The 27,985-nt window shown below is 46.1% G+C and overlaps 2 protein-coding genes across 7 annotated transcripts in view; one reads left to right on the top strand and one right to left on the bottom strand.

Moving 5' to 3' along the window:
- Positions 1–61: 61 nt before the first annotated feature.
- Positions 62–6,886, top strand: COX6C (cytochrome c oxidase subunit 6C). 2 transcript variants are annotated; one of them, XM_072949549.1, is made up of 4 exons: positions 62–198; positions 1,193–1,327; positions 1,933–2,061; positions 6,764–6,886. In XM_072949549.1, exons 1-3 carry the CDS (start codon positions 136–138, stop codon positions 2,044–2,046), a joined length of 312 nt encoding a protein of 103 aa, XP_072805650.1. In that variant the 5' UTR covers positions 62–135; the 3' UTR covers positions 2,047–2,061; positions 6,764–6,886. The 2 variants fall into 2 exon arrangements, with proteins under 2 accessions (XP_072805650.1, XP_072805651.1); XM_072949550.1 differs by lacking the exon at positions 62–198 and adding an exon at positions 309–358.
- Positions 6,887–7,303: 417 nt separating this feature from the next.
- The window catches only part of VPS13B (vacuolar protein sorting 13 homolog B), a 625,623-nt gene continuing 604,941 nt past the window's right edge, over positions 7,304–27,985 (bottom strand). For all 5 annotated transcript variants that reach the window (XM_072949533.1, XM_072949529.1, XM_072949532.1 and 2 more), the window contains exons 57-62: positions 24,151–24,327; positions 21,990–22,160; positions 15,520–15,696; positions 13,241–13,343; positions 12,490–12,739; positions 7,304–8,799 (exon numbers count right to left, since the gene is read on the bottom strand). In XM_072949533.1, the coding sequence (XP_072805634.1) occupies positions 8,551–8,799; positions 12,490–12,739; positions 13,241–13,343; positions 15,520–15,696; positions 21,990–22,160; positions 24,151–24,327 (1,127 nt within the window). In that variant the 3' untranslated portion in view covers positions 7,304–8,550. The remainder of the gene's footprint in view (positions 8,800–12,489; positions 12,740–13,240; positions 13,344–15,519; positions 15,697–21,989; positions 22,161–24,150; positions 24,328–27,985) is intronic.

Raw genomic sequence — 27,985 nt, 5'->3', positions numbered from 1 at the left:
GCCCTAAACCCAAAGCCCCGCGGGGAAGAGACTAAACACAGGGATTAACTTCAGCTGTGAACAGCGGGAGGTGCGCCAGAGGCATTTTGATCTCTTTCGGCAACCGTCGCCGGGTCCTAGCCCCGCCCTCTATTTATGCGCCTGCGCACTGCAGGAACGCCAGCCATTTCTGCATCAGTCTGGAAGGACGTTGTTGAGGTGAGTCGTGTTGCTTTTCCTTCCCTTGTTCGGTTTTCCTGCGTGTACCCTCCTTCGGTGTGCTTTAGAGTTGGGTCTTGATTTTGCATTTCTGCGGTCGGAATCCTCGGACCTCTCGCCCGTGTCGACCCCAGCGCAGCCTCTGCGGGCAGGCGGGCAGGTGGGCAGGTGGCAGGGGCCTCACGTAGGCTGGGTGGGCTGCGGGGCCAGGAGGAACCGCCGGGCTCGGTCCCCGCTGCGTTTTACCCTCATTCTGTGTGACCTTGGTTACGTCATTTGACCTGCCTGGTCCCGGTGTGTTCGCTTGAAGGGAGGGTGGTTTCTCCCTCGGCCGGACTTGAGGTCTAAGGAACAGTGTGGGCCCTCGGTCTGCGTCCGCTGTGTGCTGGCGTTCGTGATTAGGGTTGGGAAGCTAGAGGAGGGTCACCATGCCTGTGGCAGGAGGGCAGGGTGGGCTTCAGGCAGCCCCCTCCGCGCGCCCACCGCCTTTCCGGCCTGGCCCCGGCCGCGCTCGCTCAAGGTCGGCCCGGGGATGAGACGGACGCGCTCCGGTCACTAGGTGGGCCCTGCAGGCAGCTCCTGGGTGCCGACCCAGTGTTAGTCGTTGACCGCGTGACCTTGGAGTAGTTCCCTAACCTCGTTTTCTCATAATTAAATGGAAATAGTAACTGTCTCACAGGGTCCTCTGGACGATTAAATGAGTTGGTGGGAAGTTTGTAAATACTTAGAAATGTGATTGTCAGTCTAGAGCCACTGTTAACCTTCCCTGTAATTGCAAGAGATTTTTTTGTCGTTTTTGATCCCCGGTTACTGTTGTGCTGCAGTTGTCTTGCTTATTTAGGGTAGTCAGAGGGAAAACAGGGTGCAGCCGGCTGAGCCAGTAAACACCTTAGGCTTTGGGGGAGGAGTCGGTCCTCTATCCTTCCCTCTAGGTACTAAGATGTGCAGAATTCTTTAGGTGTCTTATGCGAGTTTTCTTTTTATTACTATTTAGCTGTCAAAGGTAATAACTACCATGACTTCCGGTGCTTTGACGAAACCTCAGATGCGAGGCCTTTTGGCCAAGCGTCTGCGATTTCATATTGTTGGAGCGTTCGTTGTATCCCTGGGAGTTGCAACCTTGTATAAGGTATGTATGTTTGGTTTTTATTTTGTGCTCATGGTATAGAAATGTGTCTTAAAGTTGGAAATGTGTTTTATTTTCATAAGAGTCTTTTAAAGAAATTCCCTGTTTAATACGTTCCCTTTCTCTGTTCACCTCTGTGTGACAGGAAAGTATCGAAAACGATACTTTTCCCCAAAGAGCTTTGTCCTCCATCTTTAAATGAAGCTGTCTTAGTCGGCTAGGGCTGCCATAGTTAGCAAAGTACCACAAACTGTGTGGCTTACACAATATAAATTTGTTTTTTGTTTTGGAGGTTAAAATCCAAGATTAAGATTGCTGCAGGGTTGACTTCTTCTCAGGCCTTTCTCCTGGGCTTGGAGATGGCTGTCTTCTCCCTCTTGTCATATGGTCCTGTGTATATATGAGCTTGCCTCTGTCTCAATTTTCTCCTGTAAAGGTGCAAGTCAAAACTGGATTGGGACCCAACCTAAAGACCTCATTTTAACTTATTTACCTCTTTAAGGGCCCTAATAGGGTCAAGTTAAAGTTAACTTTGTGATTTATGTTGTCTTTAGATATTGTTTCTAATAATCTAAAAAATAAGCCCTAATGTAACCTGTACTTTTTAGTTTGGTGTGGCTGAACCAAGAAAGAAGGCATATGCAGATTTCTACAGAAACTATGATTCCATGAAAGATTTTGAGGAGATGAGGAAGGCTGGTATCTTTCAGAGTGCAAAATGATCTTGGAATGTAAAGGTAATGTGGTTATTTGAAGTTACTGTTCTAAAATCTTTTAAAATTGTGGCAAAGTACACCATCTTAAGTATTTTTAAGTGTACAGTTCAGTATTGTCAAGTACATTTACATTGTTGTACAACCAGTCTTCAGAACTCCTTTCAGCTTGCAAAAGTGCCACATTTCCCCCTTCCCCTGGCAGTCACCATTCTTTCTAAGTACCTCATGTAAGGGGAATCATAAAGTGACTTTTTGTGACTTATTTCACTTAATGTAATGTCCTCAAGGCTTATCTGTTAAAGGATATGTGGGAATTTTCTTTGTTTTTAAGGCTAAATAATCCATTTTATGTATATACCACATTTTGTTTAATTAATGCATCTGTTACTGGACACTTGGATTGCTTACGCCTTTTGACTGTTGGGAATAATGATCTGTGATGTGTGCATTTCTCTCTGGTGACCTGCTTTCAGTATTTTGAGTATATACCCAAATGTGGAGTTGAGTATATACCCAGAAGTAGGTCATACGACAGTTCCATTTTTAATTCTCTAAGGAACCGCCATACTATTTTACATGGTGGCTGCACCATTTTACACTCTACCAACTTCTGTGCACAAGGGTCCCAGTTTCTCCACATCCTTGACAACATTTTTTTTTAATAGTAACTATCTTAGTGGATGTGAAGTGATTATTTTGGCTTTCATTTGCATTTCCTTAATGGTTAATGATGTTGAGCATCTTTTCTTGTGCGTTTTGACCATTTAATTGTATCTTTTTCTATTCAAGTCTTTTGCCCACTTTTTGATTATTTTATTTTGGCGGTGGGGGGGGTAATTAGGTTTATTTAAATTTGGAGGAGGTACTGGGGATTGAACCCAGGGCCCTGTGTATGCTAAGTATGTGCTTTACTACTTGAGCTATATGCCCGCTTCTTTTGCCCACTTTTAATTGGACTTCTTATTGAGTTTGTAGTTCTTTAAACCCCCTGTCAGGTATGATTTACAGGTATTTCCCCCCCATTATGTAGATTGATTGCCTTTTCACTGTTGATTGTGTTTAAATTTTTGATGGAGTCTGATTTATGTAATTTTTGTTGCCTGTGCTTTTGATGTCACATCTAAGAAATCATTGACAAATCAATGTCATAAAGTATTTGTTTTCTCCTAAAGTTTTAATAGTTTTATCTCTTACCTTTAGGTCTTTGATCCATTTTGAGTTAATTTTTGGATATGATGTTGAGGGAAAAGTCTACTTCATTCTTTTGCATGTGAATATCCCGTTTTCTCAACACCATTTGTTGAAATGACTTTTCCCCATTAGATGTTGGCACCTTTGTTGGTGTGTTTGTTTGTTTTGTACTGTATATGTGAGGATTTATTTTTGTCTATTTAATTACTATTCTATCTAATATTTATTCTCTTCTGTTGCTTTGGTTTATATTTCTTTATGCTGATACCACAGTGTTTTGGTTACTGTATCTTTATGGTAAGTTTTGAAATCAGGCAGTGTTAGTTCTCCAACTTTGTCTTCTTTTTCAAGATTGTTTTGTCTGTTCAGGATCCTTTAATAGACTGTATGAATTTTAGGATGGATTTTTCTATTTCCGCAAAAATTCCATTGGGATTTTAATAGAGATTGCATTATATTTGTAGGTCACTTTGGGTATTGTGGACATCTTAATTACAAGTATTCCAGGCTGCGAACACAAAAGATGTGTTTTCATTTATTTGTGTCAATTTCAGCACAGTTTATGTTTAGTAGTTTTCAGTATAACAGTCTTGCCCCCTTGGTAAGTTTATTAATTTTTTTTTGACACTGATGTAATTGGTATTGTTAATTTTCTGGTTATTCATTGTTAGTGTGTAAAAAAATGACTAATTTTTGTATGCTGTAGCTTTGCTGAGTTTATTTTGACAGGTTTTTTTGTGTGGAATCTTTCAGGTTTTCTGCCTGTAAGATCAGGTAATCTGCAGAGATAGTTTTACTTCTTCCTTTCCAATTTGCATGTCTTTTATTTCTTTTTCTTGCCCAAGTGCTCTGGCTAGGACTTCCAGTACGATGTTGTCTTTTTTTTTTTTTTCCTTAAAGAGCTTTATGTTCTATTTATTATTGTATTATTTAATTACTTTTTATTTTGGTGGGGGGAGGTAACTAGGTTTATTTATTTTTAGGGGAGGTACTGGGGATTGAACCCAGGACCTCACTGCATGCTAAGTAAGTGCTCTACCACTTGAGCTATATCCTCCCCCTCCAGTCTGATGTTGAATAGAAGTGATAAAAAAGAATGAGCATCCTTGTTTTTTTCCTCCTGATCTTAGAGTAAAAGCTTTTAAGTCTTTAACCATTGAGTATATTAGCTGTAGATTTCTTGTATATCACCTTTATTATGTTGAGGTAGCTTCCTTCTATTCCTAATTTTTTGAGTTTTTTTTTTAAATCATAAAAAGATTGTTAAATTTTTCAAATGCTTTTTCTGTATCAGTTGAGATGGTCATGTGGCTTGTTCTTCTGTGGTGTATTATGTTTGATATCCATATGTTGAATCATCCTTGATGATCCTTTTAATAAGCTGTTGAATTCTGCTTGCTAGCATTTTGTAAAGGATTTTTGCATCTGTATTAGGGATGTTGCTCAGTACTTTTCCTGTGTTATATTTGTCTGGCTTTGATATCAGAGTACTGCTGGCCTTACAGAATGTTTTGTATTCGTTAGTGAGATGGTCAGTGAGGTGTGGCCACAAAAGACTCAGGAGAGGCTCAGGGAAACATGGTAGGGACAGTCTCTCCTCTACCCAGAAATCTTTAAAGTGTCTCAATATATAGAAAATAAATACATATAAAATATGTAGAGTGAATTTAGAAGTGTTACCCACTCTTGAATTTTTTTTGAAGAGTTCGAGGAAGATTAATGTTAATTCTCTTTTAAATATTTGGTAGAGTTTAATCTGTGAAGCCACCTGATCCTTGACTTTTTTGTGTCCAGAGGTTTCTGATTGCCAGTTCAACCTTTGGTGGTGTGACTGCTTATTGTATTCCTTTATAGTACTTTGTGTAAAATCATTTGTAATATCCCTGCTTTCGTTTGTTTTCAGTTGTCTTAGTCTGACTAAAGTTTTGTGAATATTGTTGGTCTTTGCAAATGGCTAACTGTTGATTTTGTTGATTTATCAGTAGTGTTTTCCTGTTCTCTATTTTGTCTCTCATCTTTATTTCCTACTGCTAGCTTTGCTTTTTTCCTAGCTTTTTAAGGTGTAAACTTAGGTTTTGATTTGAGATCTCTTAAAATTTCTTTTGTGATACTTAACTTGACCCAGTAGTTGTTAGTGTTTGTTTAATTTCAACATACTTGGATTTTTCAGTTTTCCTTCTGGTATTGATTTCTAGTTTCATGCATTGTGACCAGAAAAGATACTTTCTATGATTTCAGTCTTTTAAAATCTGTTGTCTTGCTTTATGGCCAAACATATGGTCTATCCTGGAGGATGTTCCATATGCTTATTAAATTGATTTAAAAGCATGTGTGCAGTACCTGATGGAACTATTCATACTCTGGAATCTTGTCATTCATGTATTTAACTTGATTCAAGCTCTACAAAAAAGAGCAACTCAAGGAGAGTTAAAAGAGCCTGTCTGCCACCTTAGTGAGTTTGATGTGACAAGGGGAGTATGAATGTTATTTTTTTTTTCAGGCAGACTTTTCCTTAATGAGCATTCCAACTGCCATACGTACGTATGTGTGAGAGTGTGTGTGATCTTTGCTAAGATCTGGGATGTGGAGGAAGACCTGCTGTATTGGACTCAGATCAGTTTTCTAAGACTTAAGGATGATTTTGAATATAAGTAACTTCTGCCTAACGTGAAATTCAACTCTGTTATAGTCCATTTCTATAGTTTATCTTAAGTATCTGTATTATAGATAAAACATGCATAAAAAGCTATAGTTTATATTTAGCATAGGTAATATACAATAGAAAAACAACTTTATTCCCAGTGTTTGGAAAATTTGATAAAGGAATTATGACTTTCATACCATGGACTGTTAGGTCCATTAGAAATGATAAACACAAAGTAACATGAAGAAATTTATAATAGAAAATTAAGAATGTTTTATGTAAAGGGTGAGCTATGTTAAGTGAAAAGTGCATAGAAAAAAAAACTGAAGGTAAGAAGATCAAGAAAATATTAGTGGTTCTGTGTGGAATCTTAACATTGCTGTTTTCTTATACCTTTGAAATTTTCAGAATTTCCACAGTGGGTATGTATTTCATACTCAGATGTTAACAGGCTGATTTTTAAATATTTAGGTTTATTTTACCTTTTACTTACAAGAAGTTGATTGTTGTTTTTGGAGGAAATAGGTCCCCTTTCAGTTTTGATTTTTGTTTTCTCCTGTTTTGGAGACAGGAATAGAAATGTTTAGAACTGGTGGGCTGCTTTTTAAGAACGGTATGGGTATGAGAAGGGAATGGAGGGTGGTGGACTTGAGGGGAAAAAAGAATTTGGTAAATAAAAGCAAGAAACCTCTGGGGTAAGATATGTATGCCCCAAATGGCAAAGAGGCTGATCAGAGAGGTAAGGACGCATGGGGGAGATTGGACCCAGAGCTCAGGCTCCTGGGCGAAATTCAGCTCCACTGGTAGCAGTAGACTTCAGGGGACCTCCAGGATGGTGAGGTACTAAGAGAAAGCTTGTTAACTTGGCTACTCTTTTTTTCTCCACAGAATTTCTTTGGGTTGAATTCCGTGGAAGTTTGTCACTTACCTGCGTTCCTGAACTATGAAACTATGAATATCTTGGTTAAGGAGTAGTTTCTCTTGATAAATAAACAATTAACAGATACTGTGGACACTGAGTCTTTGCTCCGTTATTCATATATATATATGAAAACACACACACACACACATTCATATATATATATGAACACACACACACACACACGCATTAGATGCTTCTGGACTTCATTGTCTCTAGCCCTGCTGAATCCAGCCACCGGACAGATGTAATAATAGATAATTGGAATTTAAGAGTCTTTCTCCTCAGTATTATGGAAGAGCTAACAGAATATATGTACAGTATGGAAAATGTCTAATCCAAAAAGTTGTGTTTCGTTGGAATTGAGTAATGCCTGCTAATTTACAGTGTGGTAACTTTTTCCAGAGGAGGTCTCAGGACCTTTCTCCCCTTTCATAATTGTTTTTTGTTGTGATCAAATGATTGATACTATAGAGAGCTTTAAAAATAAAGTGTATTTTAGGCAAAGCTAATTTAATCCCCAGTTTTATTGTTATTAACTGATGCAAAATTCTTGAGTCCCATACTGTGGAATGTAGTAAACACAGGTATCAGTGAAAACCCGCATTTTAAGAGCCCCTGGTAACAACACATTTATGTGTGATCAGTAATTCAAGGATTCTTTTTATTTTTAACAATTTTTAGAAGTAATATGCAAAATTACCATAAAAGATACAAGAATACATATTTACATTCTTAAAAATAGTTTTACTCTTCAGGTTGACAAAACTTTAAACTTTCTTAAATGAGTATGATACAAGTAATGGACAAACCACTTTTTTTTTTTCATATTCATTCAGCCTGAATTGTCTATTAACAGTCTTACATTCTAGAAACAACTATGTAGTTACTTCTTACGCTCAATAGCATGTGATGTCTAAGGTAAAGAAAGTTAATGTGGGCATTTGAAATTTAATTTTCTTAGCATCTCACAATTGTATATGTCAGGTTGAAGGCCCAAGTTTCAATGTAATGAGTAAAAATGTGTTTTAATTGGAGTATAAGATAAACTCACCTGAGCATTCTGGGTCTGTTTTTATCAGCAGACACAAAAGATTTACTCCAAGCTTGCCTAGTAAAACAAACTAGAAAAACAAAAACATTTTTTCCAAAACGCACCTGGACAGTCATCAGAATGTTTTATAAATTTCAGTAAAATGCAGAATGTAGAGTAGGACTATACATGTCAGCTTTCACTTAAAAGAACAGCATCACATTTAGGTAACAATTTTAACAAGGTAAACAGAATCCTAAGCACTTAATTTCATTTAAAGAATTTAAATCTTTTCATACAGGGGTGTTAAAGGTGATGTCTTAGCCTAAAAACAGATGCAACTGGGTGTGAAGTTTTAATCTGTCACCATTCTAAGGCCTGACTTTTGTGTTAGAACAGAGTTAACACATCTTAATTATAGTTGAGATTTTAGCAAATACCAGAGCAAGAAGGAATGCATTTTCTACTTGTGATAAAACTAAGGATTCTGTTAATCAGGATTCTGTTAATCAGGAAAGGAAGTTTTTCTTTTTTGCTCACTCCATTTTAAAGTATCTTAGTTTTAGGGAAAAGGAAAAATCAGAATTCATTTTAGAGGCTAGATCACTATAACTATAGAACAGTGTTGTCCTTGTGTCTGCATTAGACGTTAGAAACCCTAAAAAACTCGTTAGGTTTCTTTTCCAAAAAGAAACAAGCAGGAATCAACACTTCAGAGGGGGCTCAAGGGAACCCTTTCCTCAGGGCTTTATTTTTCACCATGGTAAATTTACTAATGAAGACTTGGGCAAAATGTGGATCAACCATATAATGGTATGATTTCACAGTGGAGGGGAGAGGTTCCACAGCCACCACAGGGCAAGGTGTCTGCATGGAAGAGCAGCTGGGGGCCAGGTGACAAGATGTCTTTGTGATGTAGTCCACAAGTCTGTTATACTGTTGCTCTGACAGTCTCTCTCGAGCTCCGTCCACCTGGGGTCCAAAAGAAAGATTCTTTAGTTGCCAAGCCCCCATAATGAAACTTTCCATAAGATATCTCTTCTCTTGCCTTGATACACTGTTAGGCCTTTTAGGTTATCTAATAAAGGCCCTGAATAAGCATTTGGTGTGTAAAATTCCGAGGTTTAAAGTTGATGATTTGCTTTTAAAAGTCATCTGTCGCTATTCTTTACTGACCTAGTCCAGGAAGAAAGGAGAAAAGTGCCTTTCTTCTACTTGAATCTCATCAACATTAAACTCTGTACCCTGAGATAAAAGCTGTTTGCCTGTCTCTGCAAACCTCTCCAGACAGAACCTCTTTAATTTGACAGGAAAAAATGGAGAATAGCGCCTCTTTCAAACCAGTGGCTTTGGACCGAGCATTTAAAAAAATAAATACCTTTTGAACTGTAACATTTTCTGTTTTTATAAATACTAGGATTTAAAGCCAGAGAAAATAAAAAAACTGGGCAGAGGAAGGGGAAATTTTTATGGAAAAGAGGGAGGATGCAAAGTACATTTATGGTTCATAAAAGTCTGGCTCATCTTCAGTGGAACTCAAATAGGAGAACTGAGATATACTACCTAAGTTCTTAAGCAAGATTTTCTGAGAAAGCACCCATCAAAGGCAAGTGGAGCTATAAATTCTTCCCATCCTGAAATCCTGCAGCTATGTAGTGTGTAAATCAAGTGCAGTTGGAAACTTGCAACAAAAGCCACTGATCTGTGGGAATCAGGTAGCCACTGACCTTTCAGTGGTCTTTACCTAGCAAATGCTGGCAAGACCACTCTGGGAGAATTACATTTTAATGTGAGCTTCTTACTTCCTGAAATAGTAAAGAATGTACACGTTTCTGTGTAGGGCACAGAGACAGTGCAGCTAAAGGTGTTTTAAAAGCTGTAGAAAGCCAGTGGGCTGGTAAAGGGTGAGGTCTGCCTGCCAGAGCAATACATAGGGCATCCATGCATTAGAGTTCAGTCTGTCTTTTTAAGCTTGGTAGAGAAAAGAAAGGCCCCCAAAGGTACACTGACAGATGAAAGCTGTGCACCACCAGGCAAAAGCCAGAGCTCTGATGATATCATTTGATGGGGTCAGAATTCAGCTGGAAAGCTTTGAATACACACACAGTCTTAATTGCTCCTCCTGAACAGCAGCACAGGAAAACCCGTGTTGTGAAAGGAACATGGCCAAGGAATAAATTGACCTTCTGACTCATTTTGAGTGTCTCATATGGGACTTCAACAGTGTGCCAGGCATATTAAGCAATTATTACCCTAAAAATGGCTGCATTTAACCAAGAAGAGCAAATGCTGATTTTTAAGAAATCAATCCTGCGATATTTGAATATACTGAATGATGTCATCTATAAATTAATTCCTTCTAAAACGCAAAGGAGCTGAGTTTCCTAGCCTCGAGAGCAAAATCCCAGAAAAGCCGTTTTATGTAAAGACCTTAAAATTCTGTTCTTTAGTTTCCACTGGAGGACACTGAGTAGGCTTCTCAGCCCAGTTTTACGTCTGTGCATGAGGCTGGTGAGCACTGACGTGGGCACGGCCACTGGGGACAGTTCACTGTCAGGACAGCACTACTGACGGCCCCCCTACTCCCACTTTGAAAATACACTGGATGTAGCACTCTTAAAGGGTCTACTGTCTCAAAAAAAAAAAAAGGCATTTTGTTCTGCAGCTTGGGTGTCCACTGGGGTGAGTAGGGGAGGTTAGGGTTTGGACACAGGATTAACGTGGCAGTTACTTTCTGTTTTCTGTGAGAAGATAGTAAGAGCAGAATTTGGGGGCTGAAGGCGTGCTGGGGATCCACCTGGTCCTGCCAGTGCCAGGTGCTGCTGTAGAAGCACCAGTGTCCCTGCTCTCGGTCACCTCTTCCTGCCTCTGTTTCAGCCACCCCTCAACCCCGGTCCTGTGACCCCTGAACACCAGTGGGAAACGAGTGGTGAGCTCGGTGTCCAGAGTGTCAGCGCTTCTGCCTCCAGCTGGTCCCACGGTCTCAGTTAGCCTTGGCGACGCCTAGGGGTGGTGACTCCAGCTATCATCTCAACAACCCCCAGAGAAACAGGTCTGGTCCCCTCCTCAGACAGTACCCTTCTCAAACAGGAAAGCCAAAGAGAGGGATCACAGCAAAAGATGATTCTCTAGTCTCAATAGTTTAAGATCTGAAATATTTCCCAAACAGCTAAGGAATAACAATGGTCACAGATACTCCTCAGGGCTTTGGAAGTTTCTCGTTAAGGACCAAGGACTTGAAGATAATGATACTATCCCCTGCCAAGTCCTGTAGCCAGATTACTGCTGCTTTATTGTCAACTGGATCAGAAGATTTTGGCAGATCTAATAAAGTCAGCCTGGACATCTGACCTCTTGTTTATTCCCAGAAAGTCATCAACTCGAACCAGCAGTGTAGTCCTAGTGCCAAGCCCCAGCTTAAAGCCTGACTGATTATGATCCAAGAAACTAGAGAAATCTTAGAGTTGTTGTGGTTGGCTGCCTTCCATCTTCTCAGATAATTTTACCCAAACGGTGGTGTGAGGGAGACGCAGGCTCCCATACCAGGAAGAAAAGAAAGAAGGAATCAGGCAGGAGGCAGGTGTGCTGTCCTCTCCTGGGGCTCCTCATTCCCTAAATTAGGACCAGCAGGCTCCAGCTTGCCACTGGTCTACCTCTAGTGAGCTGTGTGGGAAAAGATACCTGTATCTGGGGTCAACTCTCAGGGCCCTGTGGATCAGGCAGTCAGCAGGGAGGGCAGTTTTCCAGTGGGTGCACCTGCTCACCGCGGCCTGGACTGCAGGAAGCTGGTGCTCACCTCTGACCCCTGACACCCCGAATCACCAACCTGAACAGCCATTCTACATCAACTTCTGTGTGGCCAGGAGCCATTAGCCAGCACATCTCAAGCTGTGTGGCCAGGGAGCTGCCCCAAGAGCCCAAGCAGCATCCCCAGGAGGCCCCCTTTGGTCCATAAGGGATGGGAAACTGTCCTCTGGGAAAGGGAACACAGAACACAGAGCAGGAGGTGGGAGAGAGACACACACTGACAAAGTTTTCATCCTGAAGTCTGGGATTGGGAACGAGGGAGGGAGGGAGGGAGGGAGTCAGACCTCCTGGTCTGTGACCTTGCAAAGGTCCGGCCTACTGCCTGTGCCTTGTTTCACTCACGACACCCCTCACTTCAATGGTGGTCCCCTTCGGTCCCCACAAACCTGCTGCAGTCACTCCCAGACCACGTGCACATGTGGGTCTGCCCCAGGGAGTTCAGACCAGGAGGTCTGCTCCGTGCAGTATTTTCAGGGAATTGCTGCCTCGGCCCCGGCCCCTTCGCGTACAGGCCTGCCTGTTTTGGAGCTCCACTGTCCTGTCCACTCCAGTGCCCAAGCCTCAGGACAACCAAGCCTTCTTCAACTCCTGTGGTGACTGAGCCCCAGCTGTGAGTCCATCCAGCCTCCTGCCTGGCTCTCCTGTGACAGCCTCACACGCACACCCGGGCGAGCGCTTCCCCACCCGCTTCTGCAACGGCTGCCTCACCGCCCGCACACCCTCCCCCGACAGCCCTCCTGGTCTCCAGCAGCCACTCTACAGGCTGTGGGCTCAAAAATGCCTGGAACCACCGGTCACCCTGTGTCTCGACTCAGCCGGCAGCAAGCCCCGGTCGCCCTGCTTTCTGAAATGTACCTCCACATCACAGGCCATTCTTGGCTGCTTGAGCTGCACGATGAGCAGGTTGCTTTGCTTGCTGTCCTGTGCACAGTCGATCTCTGTGACGGGGAAAGCCTGTTGCTGGGTGTCCTCACTGACACTCACCACGAAGAGCACTTCCGACGTCAGCAGCAAGCACCCTTCGTGCTCCTGGCCTGAGCCCCTCACCAGAACCACATCCAGGGCCATGTGGACTTCTGGTCTGCCCAGAGACTGAAGCATTTTCCTATTTCAAAGGAGAAAAGTGAGGCCAGGAGGCAGCTTTGAAAAGATGGTCACCTCTCAGGGCTCACTGTGTGTACCAAGGAAAAGGCCCTCACCAACCTGATTATTAATTTCAGCCTGAGATGTAACTGTCAACTTTAAATCTCAAATTGATACTGATCAACAGAACCCAGCTCCTTCTGGAGACATACCTCCCTTGGCTCTGGTTAATTCCTCTTCTTCCCATTAGAAATGTCACCCCTACTTGGAATGCTGGCTCCACAGAGAATCTCAGGCCGTCTCGCAGGCCCGGGCTCCTCTGCCAATGTGCATCCTCCCCTGAATGGGACACACAGGGCGGGGAGTTCTGCCAGCCCAGATCTGTGGACCGCAGACTTTCCCTGAAAGCAGCTGTCCTGTGTGGGCTCCCCTGGAAGCACGGCCCGTTAGTTTGAGAGCAAGCCAGAGCCTGTTAACCATACAGTGCGCATGTACCCATGACCCAGTGTCTAGGTGATTTTACCAGACGTATTTGACGTGGCTATTTGGAGCCTGGTCAGCAGGCAGATCACTTGGCTGATAGCGCTGTTTGGGGAGCTGAGAAAGTCCAGCTCCGTGTAAAATACCTGTGGTAAGAGAAGTAAGGAAGTTTTACTAGTTGTTTTCTGGAAAACAGTTTCACGCTAGAGTGATGTCATCTGCTTAGCGCCATCCATAAACTACTACAGATCCAAAATGATGTCACATCTTTGGAAGCATGTGCATAGATAATCATTAAACAGTGCAAGGCTCTTAACCCTGGTGATCTTACATTAGCTACAAACTGAAATATGAATGAGCTACAGTCCAAGCAGACAGGCAATTAGAGGAAGCATAATGCTCCTGGGAGTAATCAGTCCTGAGCAACAGCTTACACATCATTTACAATTTATATGATAAAAAAAGTCAAGATTGTTAGTCAACTTCCTTGCTTAATATTACAGTACTTCTGTATCTGCTGTGGCTGGTCAAATAATAAAAAACAACACACACAGATGCACACAAAGGCACATGTTTTGCCTAGATAAGTATTTAAGTGACTTAATCCAGCTGTTAAACATGAATCCATATACATTTATGAGCGCTCCTGGGGCCTCTGGTTTATGACACGCTCTCCCTGGTGCCAGCACCAAACGAGGGCACCCAGCAGCGGCCACGCAGTCCTCCAAAGAGACTCTCCAGAACCAAAGATGGTACAGCATGTGTGCTTTCTGAGGGCTTGTAAATGTTTATAAAGGAGGCACAGTCATTAGACTAAGAGTTAGTGGTTTGTAAAACCTTCAGTGCGGTAATAAAAGTTTTACAAGAATGATGGAAACCAACAAGTCCATGTGAAGCTCTGTTCTGAGATGCTCTTACATAAGGGAGAGTTCCGCAGCCCTGGGAAGCGCACAGTGAGGGACAATGGCATTCTCAAGACCAAGGGAATTTATGAAGTATAAGCTGACTTTGCCTCACTGGCGTCCATCGCAGAAGGAATAGTTTTTATTACTGTGTAAGCATCTGATAAGGAAGCATTTAACTTTGTCCAGTTATGAGTTGCAGCAGTTCTTTTGTCAGTTTCCCTGCGAGTGAAAATGTCACTGAGAGAAGGAGAGGCAGAACTAGAGCGGGAGGCGAGGGGGAAAGCGGAGGGGAACACATGTTCCTATCTGTGTGGTCTCTTAAAGGAGCCCCTCTGGATGGCTGCCTGAGTGTGGGCATTCGTCCCCTGCTCTCTTCCTTTCCGACAGTGTTTTATGCCTGATCTGGCTGCCTCTTGTCAGGTCTAGTGAGGCGCAGGATGCCGCAGTGAAACATAGCCCTTGGGCTTTATGGCTAGATGCAGATGCAGAGCGCCCGCGGGGCTGACAAACAGGAGGGCCTTCTCGTAGCTGGCGATGCCAGCTAGACAGCAGCTTTGTGACCAAAATAAAGACATGATTTTAGGAAAAAAGGTAACAATTCCAGTTACCTGTTTACTGAAAGTCCCTTTAACGTGCTCAGTCAAGACGGCAGAAAATTAGCAAAGGAGGAGGTGCTTCCTTTCCCAGGCACCCGGCACTCCCGTGCACGCAGGCGTGTGTGGAGAGCCCAGGCACCCCCCAAGCACGGTAGTTCCAGGAGCCCAGGGTTTCTGCAGCCTTGCGCTTGGGAGAGGGGAGTTCCGGCTGCAGATCATGTGTCTTTGCTGACACTGGCCAGGAGACTCGGCCAGGTGGCAGCAGCCCCCACAGTCTGTTGGCGAGAAAGCCATGCCCAACGCTGCGCGCACACAAGTGCACATGCGCCCACCTACACACAGGCCCCCTCTCTCACTCTCCAGTGTGACAGTGACTTTGTCATTTAAGAATATCTTCCTGCCGTATAACCTATTTTTTTCCTTTCAAATTGCTCACCAGAAAAAGTACTTCTACTCTCAGCTTCAGTATATTCTACATCTTGCCCTCAACCTCTAACTGGTTACTTTTCATTAAAGTCTATTTTATTAAATGTACTGGAAAAAGATCTGTGACATATATATACTGAATTTACTCACTGATTTCCTGGTTCTACACTTTTATTATTTATTATTAGTAGTCCAATTCTACTCTTTGTATAAATAAGCATAAGGAGGTGAGAAAAATAGCGATTTATCTATTTATAGATTTATCTATTTTATTTTTCAGTCCTTTGTCACGTGAGGGGCTGGATTATCTAAGGGGGGGGGGCTCGGTATAGAAACGCAAATGAACGGGTCATGTCTGAGTTGGCCCGACAGGCTCTCCGCCGACTCAGACTCACCGTAGCCAGTCTGCGACACGAGCTCAGCAGCCCCGCCGATGGGCTTGGTGAACACCCCCATGATTCCTTTCCCCACGCCAGAGATAACACCCTTGGCCTTGTGTCCTGCTGAAGCCTGCGCCTCCGATGTTTTCTGGAAGTTCTGCATTGGCTGATCGACGATACCAGCAATTGCACCTGAAAAACAATGAGTCCCTGATGAGGACTAAGGCTTAAAGTCCTGAGCTAGTGAGAACCTTCAGTCTGGAACATAGTTTTATTCGGACTGACAATGAAACCCCAGCCTCATTATGAAATTCTTTACTACGTATTTATTTCCCGTTTGTCTAAGTACATTGAGGCTAAGTTAGACATTTATTATCTTCATCAAAACTACAGGTTCAGACTGGGTTTGGCCCATCACAGTTGGGACCTGTGAAGTTCAGTTCAGAATTTAATAAACATGCCAGACCATTCTGAAGTGGCACCCTTATACCTTTCCAGAAACCAGGCAGCACAGTTTAGGGAAGAGAGCTAACAGCTCCTTAGAAGAGTGAGTCTGCTCAGCCTCGGACATTTTCCCTGAATGAAGAGGATGAAAAACTGGAAGGGGCCAGGCCTTTTCCATGTTGTCTCTTTTAGAAAGAATAAGAGCAATCATTTAATAATAATTCAATATTTATATTTTAATAATTGTTTAATAATGCATAATTCTGATATAGCAATTATTCTTTCCATTATAGCGAATCTGTTTTGAGTGCTGACTATGTGCTAAGAGCTTTAACTGTAGGAGGTCATTAATCCTCACAATCCTAGGGAGGCAGGCATGGTTTTTATCCCAAGTTCCTAGATAAGGCCCCTGAGGCACAGGGAGGTTAAGGAGTTGTTCCCAAGGTCACACAGCTGTCCCATGCTGGAGCCAGGATTTAAGTTTAGGGAGTTGGAGTCATAACCTTGCTCTTAACCACCAAGCTATTCACTGATCCTGTTTATAAAACAGGCTCTTCCCTTTGCCACTCTGGGAAAAATTTCCTTCTCTCTCGCTTCAGCTGAGGTTTGGCCACTTACACTTCACTTGAGAACAGCTACAAGGCCTGTGCTCATGACTCTCTGCTCTAACGGCTTTCCCCCAGGGTGGCCAGGCCGGGCATGGAGCTGGGGGGTGGACCCCTCAGCTGCTGTGGGTCCCCTCCTCGCTCTTCTCACTCTGAGGGACCCGGGATGAGTCTCAGTGAAGTCCCAACAGTCCAGATATTTTTTCCATAAGAGTGAAGGGTTCCCTAGCCCAGACCCAGTAAGAGGTAAAAATCTTATTACAATTTTTGACCGAGTTCTCTGTTTTCAACTCAAACCTGCTAGGATTAATGAAAATGCAGTCTCCCTGGTAGAAATTTTAGTACATGTCAAATCTCATTATTCCAAATGCCACTAATTCAAAGTCTCCTGGGTAAATGGAGATTTCCAGGTCTCAGTTAATGACCTGCTAATTTCAAGCAGTATTACATTGAACCAAGTCCAGTAAAACGAAAGGCCAGTTCCTTCAGATCAGTTGTAAAGGGAACGTTCTTCATGGATTCCACTCCTCTAAATTTTGACAGAGCCATTTAAGTTTATGTATTGACAGATTAAGAATGACCTGAGGTGACAGGTCTGTTTCCCAGCCTAGACCACTGCTTCCCTAACCTCCTAAAGAAATTACGTGGGAAGCTGCTCACAGCTGGCCCGGCCACCCTGGCCATTCAGGGCCAAAAGATGGCGGTCTCAGTGCCCCACAAGACACTGGTCTTGGCACTTGCGCTGGGAGCTCACCTCATGTTTTCAGTCTGAGGAATCTGGTGTTCTTCTCCCCCTCTATGAGATCAGGACTCAGAGCAGCTGGGAAGTATTCATGGAACTGGCTGCAGTGGGGAGGCAAGAACCCTGGGGTCTTCCCTTCCAATCACTTCAAAGCAGACAGTTTGAAGTGAATAGCATCAATCAAACAAGACAGCTTTTGCGATTTCATTCTCTGGTATCTTTGAAAGGTCTCTATGCGGAAGAGCAGAAAAGGTGGGGTAGATAATGCCAAATTCACCAAGAAGTTAAATTATTGCCTGTATTTCTGGGAGAAATGTCTTTTCTCAAGTGCAGATTTCCAATCAGACTATTAAAATTGAGCCGGGGGCAGGTGAAGATCTCCCATTTCTCTTTAATGTGCCAGGCCCACCCAGCACCAGGAGCAGGGAGCCGAGACTGTCCACACAGGGCTCGCATCTCCATCCGGCTAAGTGCAAACAGGTCCCACAGGGAAACTCCCCTTTGATCTTCCACTTTCTCCAGCCACCGGCCACGGCGAAGGCTCGGTTCCTGTGGCTCTGAGAGAGAAACCGGGCAGCCTGAGAGGCAGGAAGCCTGAGCCCTGTGACAAGGTGTGAGGCTCTGAGGGGCAGAGAAGCGCTGTCAGGGCACATGCCCTGGGCCAGCACTGGGTCCTGGGGCGGGGGAGGCCGGCCTGTCACACACCGACACTGCACTGGGCACCAGATGCAAGGCCGAGAGAGGCCGGCAGCCCCGGCCGGTCTGCAGCCGAGCCCAGAGGCAGCTTTCTCCAGGCTTCAGAAGGCTCTCTTCTTAAGTGTAATCCAGCTAAATCCCACCACTGGTAAATTATTTACTGTCATGTGCTCAAACTCTGCTCTAAGGCTTTAGGGAGTGGAAACTGATCCTCATACTTGTCTGCTGGCATCAGGCCCACGGGGCGGGGGGCCACATGGAGCCAGCTGTGAGGTGACAAGTGAGGCCGGGGAGGAGGGACAGGCCTCGCAGGGACGCTTCCATGGACCCCGTGTGCTGGGCAGGGCTGAAACCGGGACCGTTTCCTTTCCTGCCCTTCGCTGGAAGAGGGGGGCTTGCTTTGCAAAACAAGGGAACTACCAGGCCCTCCCCCACCTCTTCTGTGACTTCCTCCCCAGCCTGAGGCAGAAACACTGGGTCAGAGATCCGCCTGTGGGGTATCTCGGAGCTGCCCTTCCCACACACTGTGATTTTATTTTGGCCACTTTTTTTTTTTTTTAAATCATAACAGCAGAGGGACAGGCCTGGGCTGGGACACCTCTCCTTAGCTGACTATTTCAGGGACAAACAAGCCCCACAGAGGGTATTCGGTATTCTGGCTTCAGGCTGGCTTTTTCTGACCAGAACAGATTAGCAAACTGAGAAGGAAGCATGTCTGTTACTCCTAGATTCCCTTCCAACTGCAAACCAGGCTGCAGGGGCGGCATCAGAGGGACAGCTCGTAAGTGCTGTCTGGTGCTGGCTCAATACCCACTCGCTCAGGAAACCTCCGCGATTCACCTGGTGGGGAACTATGTCGTTGGGACGCCAAAGGCACCCCCGGAGTGGCTGTGAAGATAGAGGGTGTGGTCGCTGGGAAATCCAGCCACGCTTCCTCAGTCAGGTGCTCTCAAAGGAGCGTGGGTCAGAGAAGCAAGTTCTGACATCCTGTCCTTGGTATTCACGCACCACAGGTCACATCCGGGAGGGAACGTGCCGTGTCACCGCCACGCGGTGCTCACATCCTCTCCCAGCAGACTCCAGCATGAAGCAGAAAGTAGGGGAGTCGGGGGAACAGACCTGGTAAATGTGGGCAAGCCTGGTGCCAATTCTGCAGGCTCCATGGAGTTTTTCCAAAAGCTTTTGCTTTCTGAAAACGACTGTGGATCTCCTCCAGGGACCTCGGCCGCATCTCTCGCAGGCCAGCACTTCCTCGCTGACCTGGGGCAATGTGGCTGGGCATGGTGGCTAAAGACAAGCTTTGATTTCTCAAGTGCCTCATAACACTGCACAGTGTCCCCACGAGGGCCAAGAAGAGTCAAGAAGGCCCACAAACTCATAAACATTTGGGGGAAATGTGTTTTTCCTACCCTGGAACTTTCAACTGTTCAGCCTCCCCACATGCTGATTGTTTCCAGGTTGAAGCCCTCCAGGGTAGCTGACGTGGAGAGGCCCAGGCTCTGGTCCTGCCTGGAGGCCTGACCTGGGCGAGTCACTTCACCTCACCCACGAGTAGGGTCTGAAGATCAAATAAGATGACACATGGGAAAGTGCTTTGTCAACCCCTAAGTGTTCTTTAAATACATTTTTACTAACTGGGTCATCAGTGTTTATGTCTTATAAAGGAAGAAACCGAGGAACCAGCATTTTGATGTCACTAAGCATGGCTTTCAAACTCTTACATGTAATAGCTCTAACTTCAATTGGGCACTTACTTGCATTGGGCCGTTTTAAACACCATTTCTGGGGATGGATTAAAGGGCAATAAATCTATACTTTCCTCTCCCTCTTCTTCCTGCCACACATCAAGGACCAGATGTTCTGAGATGACCCGGTGCTTACGTGGAATACAGAAGGTTCTTGAACTCCTCCAGGAAAGGGAGCTGGTTTGGGCCACCCTTGGTCTGAGGAGCACAGAAATGGACACACTGCTCCGGGTGCGCTGCTGGCAGTGGAGCTCCTGGGGGCGCAGGGCCAAACCAGTGTTTGCAGGCGCAATCAGTTCACACGGGGGAGGGATTTACATCACTCCCTGAACTCCCAGGTTTTGGGAAATTACCAGAGATTAGAAAGACTCCCTGAGCCTACTGCAGTTTCCACAGACAGGCTAACTGATTCCCATGCATGGACAAGACACAATGACTACAGCAAAGATCAAAGATTTATGATTTTCTACCCTAGTTAACAACAGGAGCCACGCTCAAAAGGGTGACATCACAAGGGCAGAATCACGGCTCCCCACCTAACTGATTTCCACCATCAGGTACCATTTTATGCAGTGGAAACTGGGTAGTGGGTGTCGGCTTCTCTGGGTGGGAAGAGAACAGATGAGTCAGGATGGAAACAGCCACATGCCAGCCAGCTCCGGTCTCCTCTGCTGAGCACCTCCATCCAAGAAGAGCTTGGATGGAGGGAAGGAAGCTGTCCTGCCCAGAGCAGAGGGCACGTAAGGCCACCGTTCTTAGCAGAAAGAGGTCCCACAGATCCCAAACAAAGAGCCAAGTCCTCCAAGATAACCTCATTATCACTTCCCGTGGTTACAACAGCTTAACCCAGAGGACTAAAACTAAAGCAAAAATGCTCCTCCATCACTCACATGGTTCTCTTTGCTGAGACTCTCTCTGAAACCAGGCAACTCCTGCAGTTCCTTTGCTACTGCAGTGTAATTGTGGGTGCTGTTTACCAAACACAACCCCTATGCCTGGCACACAACTGACCATCGTTACTTCTAACAATGGCATTTCCAGCCCCAATTTACAAAGGAGAAGGCCTGAGGTCATAAAGAAAGGACGTGGACACCCAAACCTGGGGTCTCCTGGCTCCTGAGGAGCGTGGTCACCCCCTTCCTCTTCCCCAGAGCAACCACGCTGCCTGCCCGGCTCCCCTTAACCCGGCTGCTCCACCCAAGTCCCCATTCCCACACAGTAACCTGAAACCGTGCCCCACGCTGCTGCATGTTAGGACTTAAACAGTTTCTAGTAACTCAGCCTGAACTTGGAACATCTTACTACTTCCTCTTAAAGCCTCAGCTGGCCGTGCTGCGGGTTGAGGGGTCGTGTACAGAACCGCAGCCTGGAGAGAGGACAAATCCTTTCAAGCTCATCTTTTCTGACCTGTGCTCTCGCTGCTTCCAGCCACTTTGATCTCTGTGAGATGCACACTCCTTCAGATGCTCGGTAGGCAGGCTGCCAAGCAATACAGTTTTAAATTCCTTTGCAAACAAATAAACAAGATACTCTTGAAAATCCTGCTCTGCAAAATTTCAGCTCTGAAGCTTCCTTTTTATAGATTTTCCAAAGCAACTTATTTTTCAAACATTTGCAGTATTTGGAAATACCCACCGCAATCTGCATCTCTAACTATACATCTGGCTGCTCGACCGTCACTAATCACTTGGAATCAGGCAGATCCGGCGCTCTTACAAAAGAAAGAGGAAAAAGTGGGCTCCTCACTGAAGTTTACATGACACCTGCACGTTGCTCAAGTGCTTCCCAAACAAGAGCAGGCGTTTGCAGTGTCTGTGACAGAGAAGGAGTGGGGGCTTCAGGAGGGTTGCCTGTTACTCCCTTCTGCAAGCAAACAGCGGCATGACCCCAGCTTTGTGCCGACACCCCGCGCACAGCCCCCTGTGGAATGATGCTTTCTTAGAGCCACGAGGAGGCAGTTTCCACTAGAGGCAATGGAAGGTAGGGCTGGGGCGTTTGCTCAAGAGTAGTGATGGGGCAGGGCCTGGGATGGTGCGAGCCACGTTTGCACCAGGCTCTGGAGAGGGTATCCTGTTCCAGAGCCTCATGATCAGCGCAGGAACCAGAATGTGTGCCTTATCCTCTCTGAGCCCCAGCTTCATCTGCAGAAAGAGAGACAGTCCACAACCACCCCCGGTCCCGGGCCTGGGCGCCGTGGCCTGCTGGCAGAGCCGCACACAGACGCCAGAGCCCCTGGGTCCCTCGGCCCCTTACCGAGCAGGCTGATGCCCAGCCGGGACAGGCCCTGCCGGAGCCCCTCGCCCAGGCTCTCCGGGAGATGGCGCCGCCACTCCTCCTGCCGGCTGTAGTGCTCCTCATCCAGCGAGAGCCGGTCCATGTTCCGGGCCAGGCTCGTGGCCAGGTTGGTGATGGAGGTGAGGGTACCTGAGGGCACAAGAGCGCACGGGTTGGCCTCCGGGTCACATGCATGGTGGCCCCCAGGTGAGGGGTCCCCGGAGCGCTGTGGGGGAGGGAGGGGACAGTAGAAGCACATCTGCCTTCTGGACGTGCCTGTGGAGAGTGACAGTGGCTTCCTCTTGGGCAGCATGAAACGACAGCCTTAAGAAAAGGAGGTGATGATGGACACTTGCTTACGAGGGTGATGGCCCCCCTCATGAGGGGTGGAACAGAATCTCTGTTACCAGAAAAATGCTTAAAGTCTCCGATGAAGTTATCACTATCATCTGATGGTCAGGGCTTGGCTAAAATAGTTCAGAAGTCCTTACTGAGGCCCAGTTTTGAAGGATACAATTTGTCTGCTCTGATTTTAAAGGTTAAGGTTATGTTGCTGAATTTTAAACAGATTGTAAAGGAATGTTTCCACTTTCAGAATAAAATGTATTCCCTCCTTATTACTTCAGTCCTCGTAAAGGGAGATATTAAACTTTATTACGTGATATTCTGAGGCAGTAATTATTATGCCACAGAGACTATGTGTGATTTTGATATTCAGGATGTTAAGTGAAAAAAAACGCAAGGACAGTAAAAGGGAGTTAAGCATGTGAAAGCCACGACTCTGTCTGGTTTTCCCAAGGAAGGTACTTCTGCATCTTGCTTCAGACAGTCATAACCCCCTCTAGCGAGTCCGCACAGATCGCCGTGAGCAGAACTGAAAGACATCAGTGGACATATCCTGAAGCTAATGAATTAGATCATCTGTTTTTGGATGTCTACTTTCAAGAAGAAGTGGAAGATGTTGTTTTTGCAGCTGCATCTCTACCAGTAATCTGAAAAGAACAAAATCCATGTGCACACACCCACTGACAAACCAAACAGATTTTGCTAAGAGAAGGAGAGGACAAGCGACAAAAACATCCAGTGAGTCAGTATGCTAAAATTACCGCCAGGGTTCAGTTGAGCTGGTGCTTGTTGTCTTACTTTAAAATAAAAACAACAGAACTATCGAGATTCAAGTGTCAAGAGCGAGAAATCCACCAGGGAATCATCTGTGAGTCCCCACAGCTCTGCCCGCAGCCTCCCGGGTGGTGGGGTCCGGGGCAGCGGTCCTGCCGTCGTCCACGGAATTTGGTCCACTGCTCTCGCCCTTCTCTTGCCAGCCCTGCTCGATGAATCCTGGGTTCTTCCATTTCAAGCTCCAAGCTCCAGTCTCTTCTGAGGCCTTCTAGAGACTTCTATAAGCTGCCTACTCATAACAGTTACAGCACAGTTCACAGTAAAAAGCCTTTTATGGGGGAGAAGGCCTTTGCCCTGTTTCCCCTGCCTCCTGCCGAGAAGAAACAGGGACTCAGATGGCCCTTGTTAGTTCCCGAGTCACTGCCAACCTGACCCGAATGTGGGCAAACAAACACATGGATGAAAGGAGAGCACGCTCTTTCTCGTGGGCGGCAGTCAGACTTCTGGGCTGGTGACCAGTCTGGGCCACAAGATGGCACTGTTTACGTGGCCTGCTAGGGAAGGGCTGGCTCCTTCACCTCCGGATCGGCTTCCCCATCAAAATATATCCGTATCCTTACAAAAGTTATGACAACTGTATCTACATTTAAAAAAATATGATGAGGCAACGCAGTGTAGGATTTCTGATGTTTAGCAGAAGTCCTGAACACCTTTAATATTTCTGTATTTATCACATGGAATAACAGTTGAGCCAATCCTGGTTTTCCCAATGGGAGGTTTAAAATTCTGCAGTTTCTGAAACATTTTCACACACTGCAGGCAAGGAGTGATCTGTTTAAAACATAAGACGTTATATACGAGCTTTGCTACAACTCCAACCTTTCACTGCCAGCTAACAAGCCAAACAAAGCTAGAGGCAAACTTAATTCACTGAAAACTGTAACACGGTCTTCAAAAATAAAAAACAAGACAGGGAAGGAAGGAAAATAAGGCATCGTTTACAAGGAACCCAAGTAGCTACCTTTGGAAATGTGCTTCACAAATGATGTCGTCCCTCTGGAAACTCCGCTCACAAAGGCTCCGGGGCCCCGGGTCAGCCCCTCGTACGGAAGCCGGAAGAAGTCGGCGATCCCGTTCCCGATGCTTCGCACCAAACTCGCCGGGCTGCCGAGGATTTCCAGGGATCCAACCACCCAGCCTGCGAGGGGCCAAGGGGAAGGGGTTACTGAAACCCTAAATACAGCCCTTTCAACATTTGGGGAAAGTGACCCATTTTCCCTGCAATTCATTTTTCACACTAGAATTGAGAATGTAATAAGCTCCTTTGGAGCCAAATATGGGAAATAACTCATCCACTGTGAATTCATAAATGGCAAACTTTCATACTTTATAAATCAAAGTGATCCTTCTGGCAGCCTCACAAATGGCTTTAATATGACTCCCCTGCCCGAGCCTCCTGGTTCCTGCTAAAAGGGACCCGTGTACAGGGGACGGGCGCTCCCAGCCGCCCAAGGAAAGGCGGTCCCTCGGGCTGCAGGTGTTTGCAGGCTGGGAAGTCATCTTGAAAACCTCCTTGGGGAGCGGAGGCACCAGGATGAGGAAGAGACGCCTGGTTGGGGGAGGGGGCCAGATGCTAAATGGGGTGTTGTGAAGGGGACACACAATTCTGACAAGGATGGGGGAGTTACTTTTAATCTTTCCCAATCCTACCGAGCTGAGTGCTTCCCTTTGGAGTGGAGCTGGAGCCAGAGAAACGTCTCCCCTTCAACCCCAGCTTCAGTTGTGTAAACTCTGGTGACAGGGACATACTGATTAGGTTAGTGAGAGGGGCGTGTTCCCCGCGAACGTCCCTGGAGGGGAGTGTTGGATCGGGTTTCCTATTGGAGCCGGGGCTTGCCAGGAGCTGGCCTGCTCCACGGCCTGAGTGCCGAGCGCACGGCCCCGTGGGAACGCGGCTGTGGTGTGGACCCCGGAGTGGCTACCCTTCCTCTCCCTCCCGGGGTGGGGGCTCAGGGCTCTAGCCCAGAGGACAGGAGGTGCCGGCAAGGATGGAGGGCTCAGGAGAGGATGATTCCAAACAGATAATTTCCTCTGGGAACACAGTGACCTCCGTAGCCTGGGGCCGAGCGCTTTAATGGGGAGGCCGTGGGGACAGGGCCCATGCGGGAGCCAATCCTGCCTCCCCAGCAGGTTCTTGGAGGCCAGGCCTGTGACAGAGACCCGCCATCAAGTCATCCATCCCAGAGGGTGGGGAAGGTGTGGGTGCCAAGCCAGAGCCTTTACCAAAGGGTTCCCAGGCCCAGCCCTTGTCAGGAGGATGATTCTTAAATTCTGAGCCTACCTCTCTTCTCTGCGACGTTAGGAGGTAACACTAGGGTTTAGGTTAAAAGAGGGAATAATTTCTAGAAGATGAAGATTAGAAACGGGAGGCCCTGTGGGTGCCAGGCATTCAACTCACTTCTCACAGCAACAGTGCAAGAACTCATACCTGCCTTCACATACATTCAGATTAGCTAGAGACTGAGCTTCTCCCAGGTCAGGCTCTGTACCAGGAACAGGAAACAGAGCCTGATCTGATGTGGTGTTGCCCTGTGCCCACCATCTCAAGGGCCGGCAGGAAGAAGAGGAAACTGTAGCTCAGAGGTTGGGTCAATTCTCACAATCTCCCCACTGGTGAGACACGTGGAGGGGTTTCCAAGCCGGGTTTACCTGATTCCAAAGCCCACCCTCCCTCCTTCGGGGAGCCCAGGCTGTACCCAGAAGGCTGGGTACCATGGAGGGTACGGAGATTTTCCCTTGGAGGGCCCTCTCTGGAGGTAAAGAAACAACAGATTCTCTTTAGCCTGGAATAGTTGAAAGGTTTGCCTGGAAGCAGAAGATTCGACTAGAAACATCTTATTTCCCCTTCTCTCCAAAGGTTCTATACAGAGATTAAAAAAAGGGAGAGTAGCTACTGCCAAGCAAAGACCACTCACTCTTCTATCTGTGGGCCCATTCAGGCCAGTGCGGCAGGCACGGAGTGCGAGGAAACCGGCCAGCCTCAGCCCCCAGCCTGCCCCCCGGACAGGAAGGTGAGGGAGTCTCTCCTTGGTTAGGATCGCTGCAGAGCTACTTCTCAGGGGCATCTGAGTTGGCCAGAAAAGGGCCAAAGCATCCAGGGGCATTCCTTCTTTAATTATTTCCCTTCAAAAGCAAATACAGCTTTTGCTTACTTGTTTGGAGATTTTGTTGAAAAAAAAGTGTTGGTCTGGCTTCCCATCAAACTGAGCCTTGGGGGTAAAGAGGGATGCCAGGAAATTACAAAGTCCACATTCTTGCCTTCAAATAGGGCCAGTTGTTACTCATTTCTAATTACTTTATTGTTAAAACCTCTACAAGTTACTTCCCTAGAAATGAGGTCAGGGTGTTTCAGACATCGAGGTCAGAAACCTTCTAAATAAGTCCAATGGGTGAATCTTGACCCGTGTGAGATGTAGAGGCAACTGGTCCACTCCCAGGCCAGCCCTCTCCTGGCCTCTGTAGGAACGCCAGTACATCCTCCTTATGACACGTCTACCCAGGGTGTTAGTAACCTCCTGCCATCTTCCCATTTGCAGCTCTTTCCAATCACTGATTTCCTCCTGATAATCTTCAGACTGTGCAGGCCTTGAGTGACAGAACTCCCAACAGGCCTAAAAAGTTGGCCCCCTATTTTAGAATTTCTTGTCTCAGCATCTAATGAGATTGGGACAACAGCTTGGAGGATTTTTAGGTGGATTACAAAAAATCCAAACAGAATGTTCTTGTGAAAGCTCATGAAAAACAAAACAAAGAGAGATTGTTGTTAGCACACGGGCTGCAGGGACCTAGTTCCTGGTGCCACAGCTGGAGTCTCTTACTCTGGTGGGTGCTCCCCACACCTCAGCCTTACGTGATGACCAGATGGACAGGAGGCTGATTCCTTCCCAGGCTCCTGATCAGAGCTCAGTAGCTGACATGCCTGCTTCTCATGTTAAAAGCCAAAACTGCCCGAAAGAGTAAGCTCCTAATATACCCGTCTATTAAATTTGAAATGTTTGTGGCTTATTTTTAAAGAATTTCTTAGCCAGAGGGTAATATTCTTTTCACTCTTGTACCAGCTATCAAAACCACAGTTTCAGCAAGGCGCTCTCCAGACCTCGCTATTTTCAGCTGGGAGTCCTGGGCAGCCCTCTTAACTCTGTGAACTTCATTGTGGAGAAAGTGTCATCTTTCCAACGTGGCAACAGCATGGGTCAGCTGGTGCTACCAGGTTAACCTCACAGGGGAAGGCAATCACAAGTACCACGTGACAAAGGTCTCTCCTTTGTTATTTTCAGAAAGCAAGATCTCCATGTTCTTTACCAGAATGAATCTCACGATCAACTCCAGTCGGTTGGTGTTGGTTGCTTGAATTCATGGGAACTTGAGGAGCCAGATTATCAGAAGGAAACCATTTTAGAGTGAATTTAGCTCAGGAGGGGGTGCTCTGAAGCCAGTTACCATAGAGCATCAAGAGACAACACCCTTGGGCGCACAGCACACTCCATACGACATTCTGTACACACATTCAAGCCGCCCCCAGCAGACTCTGCCCGCTCAGGGCTGCGGAGAGGCTGGGACACCCACTGCCTTCTCTTTGCCATCTGTCTAGACAGGGAGGGCCTCACGGGGTAGGTAGAAGGCTCTTTGTGCATCTGACGAGCACACAAATCCTCTGAATTTCTCACCTAGAGCTATTCATGGGCTGTAATGAAGAAAGCTAACAAGCCAGCACTGGATTCCTGTTAGGCCCAGGGGCTGAGGGCCGGGGCTGGTTTTCCTGGAGGCACCCGTGCGCTCGCACAGAGCTGGTGCCT

Source organism: Vicugna pacos, chromosome 25 (assembly GCF_048564905.1).
Source record: "Vicugna pacos chromosome 25, VicPac4, whole genome shotgun sequence".
In the NCBI taxonomy this organism is placed as follows: Eukaryota; Metazoa; Chordata; class Mammalia; order Artiodactyla; family Camelidae; genus Vicugna; species Vicugna pacos.
This window is presented reverse-complemented; position numbering and strand designations above follow the sequence as displayed.